This window comes from Anastrepha obliqua, chromosome 4 (assembly GCF_027943255.1).
Source record: "Anastrepha obliqua isolate idAnaObli1 chromosome 4, idAnaObli1_1.0, whole genome shotgun sequence".
NCBI lineage: Eukaryota > Metazoa > Arthropoda > Insecta > Diptera > Tephritidae > Anastrepha > Anastrepha obliqua.
The window spans coordinates 103,674,178-103,687,343 of NC_072895.1; the positions used below are offsets into that span (position 1 = coordinate 103,674,178).

The 13,166-nt window shown below is 34.8% G+C and overlaps 1 protein-coding gene across 8 annotated transcripts in view; it reads right to left on the reverse strand.

The window, feature by feature from the left end:
* Window positions 1-499: 499 nt before the first annotated feature.
* LOC129246207 (heterogeneous nuclear ribonucleoprotein L) overlaps window positions 500-13,166 on the reverse strand; it is a 343,070-nt gene continuing 330,403 nt past the window's right edge. For all 8 annotated transcript variants that reach the window (XM_054884810.1, XM_054884813.1, XM_054884816.1 and 5 more), the window contains 3 exons: window positions 6,706-6,981; window positions 6,361-6,565; window positions 500-2,180 (listed from right to left, as the gene is read on the reverse strand). In XM_054884810.1, the coding sequence (XP_054740785.1) occupies window positions 2,044-2,180; window positions 6,361-6,565; window positions 6,706-6,981 (618 nt within the window). In that variant the 3' untranslated portion in view covers window positions 500-2,043. The remainder of the gene's footprint in view (window positions 2,181-6,360; window positions 6,566-6,705; window positions 6,982-13,166) is intronic.

Consider the following 13,166-nt stretch of genomic DNA (forward strand, 5'->3'; position numbering starts at 1 on the left):
CTCTCAGCTCCTCTCAGCTTAATAAAGCTTTTTTTATTTAGCTTTACTTTATATTACTTTATTTTAATTTAAATTATTTTATTTTTTGTTTTTGCTTATATTTTTTTTTATACTTTTCAACTACTACTAACTGAATTTTTAAATTCAATTCAAATTGCACACAATTCTGCTAAACTAATACACAGTAGTTGTTTTTTTAACTCGCTTTATTTTACTCTACAAATATATTGTTGTCTCTTTCGTGCTAAACACGCACTGCCCCTGCCTCTGTCTATGTCTGCTTTCTCTTTCTCTGCCTCTATCTGAGCTTATGAGCTGTTCGCTTGTTTGTATGCGCTTTCAGCCCTTTCGCCTGGATATGAAGCCAACTACATACATACATACATGAGAGCGAGAGAGAGTTAATAGTTAGATGGAGAAAAAAAATATTTTTAAGCAAGTTGGCCTTTTCACGTACTTTTCTGCAGCCTTTGCTTGTTAATAATTTTTTATTTATTAATATTTTTTTTTGTTTTGGGTATTTTTTTACTAACTTTTTTGTTTGCCATTTTTGCTTTATTTTTCTTATAAAATCTGCTGGCTTCATTTTGTTGGCTCTTGTTCTTCAATGCTTTCTTTTGTGGCGTTGCAAATTTTTCATTTGCAATTCTATAATTTTCCGCTAACTTCTGCTGCTATTGTTATCCTTTTTCGTGTTTTGTTTTCTTCTTCAACTAATATGTACTTCTTTTTTCTGGCTCTTTTGCTTAATATTGTCAAATCAAATATATATTTCACCTAACGAAATTCAATGCTACTTTCATTTCTTGTTTGTTTTTTTTGTTTCTTTAGCATTTATTTTCGATAAATTTTTTTCTCTATTTTTTGTTCTTTAATTTTGTTTTTTTTTTGTTTTAAATTTAAGTTTATAAGTATAGTTATATTTAAAACTAATGTCCACTCAATTTCAATTTACAAATTCAACAGGCGAATGATTTTGGGCGAAATAGTTATTAATATAATAATAATATACATATGTATGTATGTAATAAGAGTAGTACAATGAAAGAACCGATGCGATGTAATGAAATGAAATGGGAAATTATAATTATACAAATTAAAAACTAATTTAAATACAATTTTAAGTGTAACCACCACTCTCAACAGCCAGCGTATATTTACATACAATATGTGTATCTGTATGCGTGTGGGTATACTTTTTGTATGAATTGCTTCCTTCAAGGCGGCTCTTAGGTTTTTAAAATAAAGCAATCAAATTTTTTCAAAAACACAGTTTTTGGTTTTTTTTTGTTTTTTTTGCCATTTTTCGCCTTTTTCTCCCGCATTCTCTGCATCAAAACAATATTATATTATACAAATATGTATGTACGTATGTATGTCTACACATTTCGCTCCAGTCAAAAAATGTCGTCAAGTGCGCATCAATGCGTGTTGGGTGTGTGAAAAATTCGTTAACAGAACCAAAAACATTAATGAGCGAAAAATAGGAAATAATTATATAATATTTTTAAATGTAGCTAAGTAATATACATAAGTATAGTTCGTAATAATAGTAATTAAAGTAAATTTTTTATTTTAATAATAATTGTCTCATTTCAATACCAACGAATTATACTAAAAAAAGTGCCTTTGTTGTTGTTGTTGTTGTTATTCTGGTTGCTGTTGTTTGTTATCCAAACGCAAAATTGTTTTCTTAACGCTCTTCGCGCTGCTCGCTTTCACTTGTTCTACGCTGCTTTCGTCTGCGGCGCACCGCTTCATTGCGTTTACGTAACTTTCCTAGTTTGCCTTTCTTCGCTTTTTCTTCTTACACTCATACTTCTGCTTTGCGGCTTGCAGCGCTGTTTGTCTTTGCCATTCTAGTTTCTAATTGTTTTTTTTTTTGTTTTCAATGTTGTTATTTGCATTTGTGTTTTGTTTTTATTTTTTTATTATTTTTTTTGCTTCTTTTCAATGTTGTCTCTATTTATTTATATATGGTTGTGTTGTGTTATTGTTATTGTTGTTGTTGGGTTTTTAAGCTTAAAGGATTTGTATTAAATCTCAATTATATACATCCTGTTTAACTTCCGCTTCATTCTCTTTCTCGATCATGCCCTCGTTGGTGGCATTATTCCAGGCGCCATTCATGCTCTTCGACGACGAGAAGCAGAGTTTCATGATGAAGGGGAATTTGGTACCTGGAATGAGAGAAGGGAAGAGGAGATTATGTTTAATATTATTAATTATATATTAATTTATTTAACATTGTATTTTATATATATAATTTATGTATTAATTTATTTTAATACAATTTATTTATTTATTTCTGCCATGAGAAAGCTCTTCATAAAAAATATCTGCCGTTGGGATTCGGCTTAAAACTGTAGGTCTCTCCATTTGTGGAACAGCAACAGAACGCACGCCACAAATAGGAGGAGGAGCTCGGCCAAACATCCAAGAAGGGCGTAAGCGCCAGTTAAATGTAGCGCATTGAAATATATTGATTTTAAGTACAGGGTAGGCCATTTAAAGCGGGCCCATCGGGCAACCCTATAACTTTTGACAGGAACGTCAGATCGACTAATGACATAGCGCGTTGGAAGCGTCAGTCCAAGACAATTTTTACCATGGAGCAGTACACTCCAAAAGAACGCGCTGAAATAATTCAGCTTTACATCCAAAATAACTTCTCAATTGTGAAAACTCAACGTGCGTTTAAAAAAAAAAATAAAGTTAAAAGTGCGCCATCCAAAAGCACTTTACAGCGTTTATACGCAAAATTTATTAACCACGGTAGTCTCAGCAATACCAGCCACGCATCCAGACAACGTACACGACGTTCTGCTGAAAATATCGAGGCTGTACGAGCCAGTGTTGAGGAGGCTCCGCGAACATCGAGTTATCGTCGTTCTCAGGAATTAGGCATCGCCAGGACAACACTCAGGCGCATGGAAGGCTACTGGTTCCAACAGGACGGGGCTACATGCCACACTTCACGCGCTACAATCGATTTTTTGAAGCCATTGTTCCCTGGAAGGTTGATTTCGAAAAATGGTGATTTTCCGTGGCCACCGAGATCACCAGATTTGACGCCACCGGACTTTTATTTGTGGGGTTATCTGAAATCCAAGGTATACATCAACAAGCCAAGGACTCTAACTCAACTTAAAAACAATATCCGACGCGAAATCGCCGCCATACCGGCCGAAATATTGGCCAAAACGATGGAAAACGCCGAAAAAAGGACACATTTGGCCATCAAGGCCAGAGGCAAACATTTGAAGGATATCATTTTCAAAAACTAGCTGGAACAAATCTCCTTGAATCAAAATAAATGATTTTTCATATCAACACAAAAAAAAATGTTTTTTTCAATGTTTTTTTTCAGAAACAAATGGGCCCGCTTTAAATGGCCTACCCTGTAGTAATAGGGCGACCCCTTACAAATACAGACTATTTTGCAAAAACTCAGTTCTAATTACTTTCAGCAGCTTACGACATTGTCTCTTTCAAAGGGGTATCGGCATTTTACTACCTTCTGGTACTTTATTTTTCAAATTAGTCTCGAATTTTTCTTATATTTAATGCACTCCATTAAATGTTTTATCGTGATCCTCTAAACAGACATTTGCCTCATTAAAATTTCTGTATTTTACCATTAATAAATCTTAGCACTGCAGAAAACTCACATACCTATTTTCCAATACTTCGCTGCCAGGCTTTTCAAAGTAATGTATTTATCAACTCAGAGTCAGAATCTTACACAAAAATTTCTATTGAAAATACTTGTGTTGAAAAAACTTTCAAATATTCTTACGAGTATAAATATTCAAAATTATAATTCGCCATATCAACACATCCAACGTTTTCCAAAGAACCCACACTGAACACTTTTTAATGAACTAAAGGGTGGTTAAGTTTCAAGGGCCGGTGTTGATTTTGAATAAAATACAATTTTTTTTTAGGAAATTATTATAATATTGGTATAGCTCAATTACGTATGGAACAAAATATCGGTCAAATGGCCGCCGCGGCCTCGGCGGCACACCTCCATCCGATGGTCCAAATTTTGACGCTGAGGCATAATTGAGGTTCTATGCCGTTAATGTGCCGAATTATCTCATCCTTTAGCTCTTGAATTGTTGCTGGCTTATCGACGTACACCTTTGATTTCAAATAACCCCAAAAGAAAGAAGTCCAACGGTGTCGTTGACGTTTAGGTGTGGTTCACATTCAACATCAGCCCTTGAAATTTAACCGCTCTTTTTATAAACAGCGCAGTTTTTTGTATGGCAGCCCTGCCAGAGCTCGCTGACGGCCGTACGCAAGTTTACTTTTCTCATGAATATTCGCAATTACTATACTATTCGCATCGCATTGCAGAGTAGATCCCTCCCTGAATCTAATCGATATTGTTAATGACTCCATATTAAACTCGTAATGGTTACCCCAAATGTTTGGATGTCAATGCGCTGGTCAAAGCACTGCTTTCATCCGATGTCCAAATAACTTCCTGTCGCCCTGTATTCATTTTGTATCTTTAGAAGTAGGTTTACTTAAAATACGACTTACTGACTCAAAGCGAACTCCCGAGGGCAAAGTAACTTTTATTTGTTCGATGGAAAATTCTTCAGTTCTAATTCTTATGAAATTCCATATGGTTTTTGTAGTATGGTCTATTAATCACTCTCTAAATCGTCCGTTAAATACTGTTATCGAGGTTATCTAAGGGTAGGTACACGAAGATCCAGTATTCAAAACGGAAATGGACTAGTATCGCGGCAGTTTTACGGAGCAAGTCCACCTCTTTGTCTTTAATGGTTTGGTGTTTGATCTCTAAAGACTTATTTAGGTGGCAAGAACTTGTCAAAATGTATTACAATATACAATATATATATCTCAGTGAAAATAGTTCAACTTCGTCTTTTAGTACAAAACATGCCCCAGCTCTTAGCGAATGGGCGACCTACGTAATGCGGAATATTTGGATTTTAAATCGCTTATACTATAAGATCAGTAATAATGAGGTAGTCTAGGAATACTCATAGAATTCGATTTATTCTTAAAACTTTTATCTTGGTTTACAGAGGTACATAAATACTACATATATAAACCTTAAAGTCATGTACAAAAATAGAAGAAACTATGAAAAATAGAAGTACCCTTTTTATAGTTACAGTCAGTATTCAGACTTTTTCCAGCCTTCTAACCACTTTTAAGCTAACTAGTCAATGAAAGTCACGCTTTAACTTGGGAGAAATTATATTCGAAACATTTCTTGCGTACGTCTTAACCTCACTAGGACTACGCATGAGTCTTTTCAAAAATATGTATTGAGACGAACCAAGCCGTGTAACTCTGATTTACTATGCCATCTAAACTAAGTGTAAATTAGTGTTAGAATCCTTTCGAAATAGTCGTTTGAAAAATTCATGTAATGACAGAGAGATGGCATTATTAGTGCGTATCGAGGTTATGTTTAGTTAGTAGCATCACTTGGAAGAACACACACCCAGTTTCAACCAAATTTGCGTATTTTTTTGTGTTTTGCATTCGTTGGAATCGAGGAAGTCGAGTGATTTTCCTTTTTCATCACGACAACGCACCAGCTCACGCCTCAGCAGTAGTGGCTGTAGAATTAATGAAAATAGGGTTTCAACTCGTTTCACATTCCCCTATTCTCCGAAATCGTGTCCCTCAGACTACTAAATATTTAATCTGCAATTTGAAAAAAATGGTCTTGAACAAATCTTATTATTTGGAAGGGATCAACAAACTAGAACAGCGTTGGACGAAGTGCATAAACCTAAAAGGCGACTAGGTTAAAAAATAAAAAAAAGGTTTACCTCACACAATTAAGTAGTTTTTATTTTGGCACGGACTTTTCATACGACCCTCGTATACATATTATGGTAAGGATAAAATTGTGAACGTTTCGTAAATGGCACGACAGCTAATCAAACGAGAATCATAACTGGAGGTTTGGCTGATGGTTATCCCAAAGGAGAAGATCTGATTTAGTCAGATGAAATGTAAAGAATTCAGAATCTTAACCGCGTATAAGAAGAACAGCCCGGAGAAGCTAAGATGATTCTACCTTGCCATCCTGAGCCAGCTATCACAAAACGACATACAGCTCGATTATGTTTTATCACATGGAATTCGATCGGGCAGTGTCCGGTTAAGGGAAGTTGCGGCTTTGTTAACCTTAGAAGCTTTATCGAACATAACATTAATTGGTAGACATATTTAGAAAAAACTTAACAACTAAATAATTATTGGTATTTTCAATTATAGATAAATCGTGGTATTTTTCTTTGTTTTTTACTATTATTTTCTTTAACTTAAATCAAGAAATTGGAATCATAAAAAACTCACCTTTACCCTCAATTGGCAGATGATTACACTTCATGATGGCCAACACGGCCTGTGAAATATTTGGGAACTCAATCAGGCCCGATGAGGAACGCTCCGTTTTGAGTGGGAATAATCGCACCGATGTGGCGGGCACTTCTTTGATATTGAAAATGCCTATGAGCTGGTCTTCGGTTAAGCCAGGCGGTGTGTTGAAAAAGTGCAGAATCTGTGAAGAAAGAACAAACACACAAAGAGGGTATTACATACACAAAGGGCACAATATGTGAAGTAAATAGAAATAGAAAATCAAATCATAGAAATAGAAGAAAAAATCGTATTTTAGGAAAACAAATTCATTTCACTTACCTTGCTCGGTGGTTGTATACGATTTTTGCTTGCCTGGGCTGGCGACAGGAAGCGATTATTCTTTGAGCCGGTATACTCCTTAAAACTGGGTGTATGATCGGGTAATAAAAATGGATTTATAACTTCGGACAGGAAATTCTGTTTGGAGAAGGCAATTTGGATTTTGCCACCATTGCCGACGGGAATGTTGTTCAAATGTTGGACACAGCGTTCGACGGCGACCGAATCGCCCATTTGTACCATAGCGGTGCCTTCTTTGGTTTTCAGAAATTTAATCTATCGAAAAGAGTGAGAGTAACAAAGTGATAAAACTGCTATGACAAAAAAAAAAGTGAATTCAAATGAAAAAAAAATTAAATTAAATAAAAATTGAGGTGAATTGCGTTGGATGAGTTGTAATAATAAGGAAATTTTCATTACTTTTCGCATTTTTAATTAAAATTTTTATTTCGCATAGAGTGAAAGAAGAGTATTGTTTGTTCAGCGCTGCATGTAGAAGCTAAATAAAAATTAAAAAAATTAATGTTTATTATTAAATTGTTGATCCTAAAAGTTGCTCAGCATGTTGCCAAAATTATTCGCGAGTTGATTTTATTTTTCATATTAAAACGTTGTTCGCAACACTCGCGTCAGTTTTCCAATATTTTTCAAATGTATCCAAAACAAAGTTGAATGTTTCTCAACATGCTGCAAAGGTCACATGTTGCTAGAGAAGCAAACATTTATTTTTTTGTGGCTGGTTAGCAAAACATAATTGCCGGATCAGCCAATCAAAAATAGGACATATCAGCAAACTTATTTTTGAAATAAATCGTTTGTTTTAAGTCCAGCTTATTTTGAATATTAAATACAAAAAGGTGAATGCTATGAAGCTGAAAACATTTTTTAGTCCACTGTAGATGAAGAAGATTTCTCAGCATGTTGCCAATAGCATATGCTGCTGTACCCAAAATAGAAAGAGGCTCATAGATGAGTTATAGAGGCTGCGGCTTCTAAGCTTTCCCTTCTTGGTTGTGCGAAGAAGATGAGCTTAGCAAAGAGTAGAGGAGGCCAGAGCTGTACTAGCACAACACAGTATGACAACAACCGGTAAGATTCTTCTTGCAAGTATAGGTTTAAATTGCTTAAACAGTTTGCTAACTTTAGAAAGAAGAAACTAAGCATGCCTGTATGAGAAGCCATCTGCAATTGCTTGAGTTACATCTATGCCTATGAAATAAGCGCAAAGAAGGTTATAATTACTAGCGAAATTTCAATATATATGTAGATTAAAGCAACTAAGTAGAAATTTGCTTATTTATTTGCTATTTTATTTTCCGTGACATTTACATACCTACATTCTTCGTGTAAGGAAAAAAATTAAGATAAAAAAATTAAAGTAGTAAAACAAAAAAAATCGAGAAACAATTCTCCAAAGAACCCCTAACGACCGTCCAAATAATTTTTTTTACACTTTCACAAAAATAAAATGAGATTAAAGCCAACTAAGTAGAAGTTGGCTTACTTATTTTTTTAGATATTTACATTCTTCAATTTGCCTTATAAGACCCCTTAAAAAAAAAAAAAAAATAATAATAGCAAAAAAATAAAAAGAAATAAAAAAAAAGATATAAAAATTAAAAAAATTTAAACAAACAGTTTATTAGAACATTTCAACACACTAAACATTTTCACCTCTCAATTTATTTTTTTCAGACTTATATAAAAAAGGGTTAAAAATTACCTATTCCATCAGGTATTCCACTCAGATATGCTCTTTAACTGTTTTTTTTATCATTTTTCGAGAAACAACCAAATAAATAATTCAAAATTTAATTACGCCATAACAAATTTTTCAGCTGAGAATGCAACAAGTTTTACTTTATAGGTATAGTTCGTAATTGTCTCCTTCATTGTAATTTATTCAAAATTCAGAGAAGTGATCGGAAAATATTGCACAATGTCAAAATAACCAAGCAGTGTGCGTTTTGAAGCAATAATTTCATATGCCCTTTTAAACTTGCGGTTCATGTGCGCTGGGTTTTTGAAAAAAAGGACAGAACGCAACTGAGAATATAATTTTCTAAGTACATAAATTTACATATTACATTGAAAGGCATGGCGCCTGGAACGCTTGATATGACGTTTTAGCTTAAGAGCTGATTGCTCATCTTACCAATAGAGTACACGCTTTACTAACTGAGACCAGAGATCGTTTCTCATTTTAAAGTGCCCTTTGATTATTTTCGTTTTCCCAGCAATTCGTCAAATAAAAAATTATCTAAGCCGATAGCTCTGGCAGCTAGTGCTTAATTAAATATAATTTTAATTGTGATTAATTTACTTAAATTGCTCTTTGCTCTTTATAAGCAAGCTGACGTTGCTAACCATTTGCTTCCAAATAAAAGGAAAATGCGTGAGACAGTTCGCAAAAAAATTGTCAAAAATCCACGACATTTTGTAGCCACTTGCAACTTGCACTTTATTGAATGAGTTATAAAACTGCATACCAAAAATAATTCTAAAAATTCTGTTTAAAAGATTTGAAATTTTGGTACAAATTTGAACAATTTTCATAATTTTTGCACAAAGTTTGCAAAAACCATTTATGCAGTTTTTATTGTTAAATAAGTTAAACTTTTACAAAAAGCAATAAATAGTTAAAAAAGCAAAGGCGAAATAGTAAAAACTGATCCAAATGTTGCACACCTATTTTATTGTCTATGAGTATTAAAAACTAGAGGTCTCGATTTTATTCCCACATTTTCGAACAGACCGTGCAAATGAGCAGCGAGTACTCACACACCTGCTCGCGGCTTATTATATATATATATATATAATTATATAATTGGCGCGTACACCCTTTTTGGGTGTTTGGCCGAGCTCCTCCTCCTATTTGTGGTGTGCGTCTTGATGTTGCTCCACAAAATGGAGAGACCTACAGTTTCAAGCCAACTCCGAACGCAGATATTTTTTATGAGAAGCTTTTTCATGGCAGAAATACACTCGGTGGTTTGCCATTGCCTGCCGAGGGGCGACCTCTTTTAGAAAAATGTTTATATTAATTTTGCTTTCACCGAGATTCGAACCAACGTTCTCTATGTGAATTCCGAATGGTAATCACGCACCAACCCATTCGGCTACGAAGCTTATTACTCAGAATTATTTATACACAGTGTTAACGTCGTAGGAAAATTAAAAAAAAAATGGTTTCTAAATAAAATTGAAATTTACAGTCTGTGTCACAAAAAACACCAGTCTAACGGTTAGACGCGATAGAAGTGAATCCTTCCGTAAAACAAACTGAGAGAGAATAAGACGAAAGCAGCATTAGGAGCAAGATAATTATAGGTTCATTATAATATTGCTATAAAGTTCATATTTTATTTTCTTCATTTTATTGTTATTCATCCTCAATGTTTTCAATTTCAACAAATGATACGAGTGGCTTATGATAGCTGGTTTCGATGTTGTCAACATGTCTTTGAAATACCGCGTCAATGGTTGTTTTTGATCGTGTTGTCGATTCAGTGCGATTGTTACACATTTTTAAATTGAATGTTGTATTGAGAACGTCAATTAAAGGAACCGCTGTGTCCAATGCAAAATTTACGTTAAAATCGCCACTTAAAATCATTGGAACTTTTTTGTAATCTTTTCTAAGTATCCGCGATACTTCTGGTGTATACTTTATTAAATTTTCGTGAATGAATTCCGTGATGCTATTTATTGATTTTTTTTCTGTCGATATTCACGACACTTTTCTGCATTAATTTTCGGCATAATTGCGGTAAATATTTAAAAAGGAAAATATTTACGAATATAAAAATACACATGCGGTTGCTATTATGAGCGTCCCCAGCAAAACCTGCGTGACCGAAACTCTAACACAATTACATTTTTTTGAATGTTACAAACACATATGCACGCAGATTTTGCTGGGGCGTGACCGAAACTCTAACACAATTACACATATGCACTCGTATTTGTTTGAAAATCGACTTTTTTTGGTTCTCCGTCACCTTTGGAAAATGTGTAAACAGTAAGCAAACTTTATTCATATATTTTTCCTCATTTTTGCATCAGTAAAATTAAACAAACGCCGTAGCCGAATGGGTTGGTGCGTGACTACTATTCAGAATTCACAGAGAGAACGTCAGTTCGAATCTCGGTGAAAACACCAAAATTAAGGAAAACTATTTTTCTAATAGCACTCACCCCTCAGCAGGCAATGGCAAAACACCGAGTGTATTTCTGCCATGAAAAAAAGCTCCTCATAAACATATCATAAAATAAAATAAAATAACTGTATAAAAAAATTTTTTTCTTGTGATTCGAACCAAGGATTTTGGATCGGAAGCTCACATTGCTAGCCGCTCGGCTATCGCGCCATGCTGTCGGCGCTGGCCTAAAAGTTATTTAGTTCGTCGCTACGTGTATATGTAATATTCGTAGCCAAGAGTGTCGCTTTTTTCGTTTCACTTTTTCTCAAATCACTCCCAACTATTCTAAAGAAGTTTTCACTTCAAAAAGGAAACGCGATTATTCAAGAAGTATAAAAGATACATATTTAAATTTTTTTTACATGAAAGTCTGTACAAAACTTCGAGTCGTAATTACCCAATAAGCCGTATAGTCTCTATCGATGTCGAGTATAGCCTGGCATCTTCTTCATGCTTTGCACCAGCTTTTCTGCATAGCTCGTCGACCGAGGACCAAAATTTTGCGAACTTGACGTACGAGTTGCTTTAAATCGTGGACTGGCTTTCTGGCAAGATGCGTTTTCACAATTCCCCACACATTTTCAATGCGGTTGGCGTCTGGGGACTGAGAAGGCCAGTCCATTACTGTGACGCCATTTTCTTGTTTTGTTGTTTCTCATTGTATTTTTCTGAGAGCAGTGGTTTTGATGATGTGGGATATGTTCGCCTCCTTCAGTCGTCGTTCGATGGTGTTGATACTCACATCTATTCCCTTTTTAGGTAGAACTGATCATGCTTGACGTAGTCACAAAGAAGGGTCCCGCTTAATAAGTTGGACGATCTCTTTATCCTGCTTTTTTATCGTCACTCGCTTCAAGCCGCGCTCGGAAAAGTCATCAACATTTTTGTACACTTTATACCGCTGATTCCACATCACAACAAACTTTTTTGATTTTTTAATTACTTTTGCAGCCGCTGCGTAAGATAATTTCTGTTCTTTCGAATGCGTGCAAAAAAATTCTGCCCCGAAACACTTCGCGTACTTCTCACTCATTTTTGTTTGGTTGTGCTTACGGGAAAGTTTTGAACGACACTAACCTGAGTTATCCCTGGCGTCGTAGCCCTTGTGTGGGACTATTACGCAGCACAAACAGAACGAAATATATCTTGAAGTTACAAGGAAAAAACCGGTTCTTTTCTTCTAACACAGACTGCATTGTTTAGCTGCTCGAAAATTTCGAACAAACATTTGAGCAGTTGGGCCATGAACGAGGTTCGAGGGAGTACCGAGCTACTCGATAACCGGGTACCTTGGAACTCTAATCTAGTTTCTTGATTTGGTTTTTCATAAGTCCTTACAGTTTTCAGAAATATCACAATTAATTCACATAATAAAAAAAAGTTTTCAATTAAAAAAAAATACACAATATTTAAAATTAAAAAATAATATTATTTTTGCTAATTAAAGCATAACGGCTTCCATTATATTTATTATTATTATGATTATTTTATATTAAAGCACGCCAAAAAATCAAGTAAATTTGATATGGCACAGTGAATATTAAATAGTACACACAAATTTTTTTTATTACAGTCAAAATATCAAATTACGTTCCAACAAAACAGCATTTGCGGGGATGTTTGCTTTTGTTCTTCAATTTAAAGAAAAGTGCAACAGAAGCACATCGTTTACTCTCAGAAGCTTATCCTGAATATGCTCCAGAGGTTAGAGTATGTCAGCAGTGGTTTGCACGATTTAAAAGTGGTGATTTTGACACAGAAGACATAGAGCGATCAGGTCCATCAAAAAAGTTTGAAGACGAATGTCAAACTCAATAAGAACTTGGAAAAACACTGGAAGTCTCTCAACAAGCCATTTCTAAACGTTTAAAAGCAGCCGGATACATTCACAAAAAAGGAAATTGGGTGACACACGAATTGAAGCCGAATTTTCATGGTTTGAAGGTAATGCTCTGTATTTGGTGGGATTAGAAGGTTGTGCTATGCTATGAGCTATTAAAATCAGGCCAGACGATCATGGGAGAGCTATAAGGCAACAATTGATACGTTTGAAGCAAGCAAAATTTTAAATTATGAGGTAGTGGCACTTTTATGATCAAAATACGTGGATGCAGCAAATGAAGAGAAAGAACTGCACAACCGATTTATATGAGTCACACTTGCCTACGTAACAGGAATACAACAGTTCCAAAACCAGCCCAATAATGGTCGAGGGTCTGCAAGGCTTAAAGTTGCTTAATCTGCTTAAGGGGTTAGGGG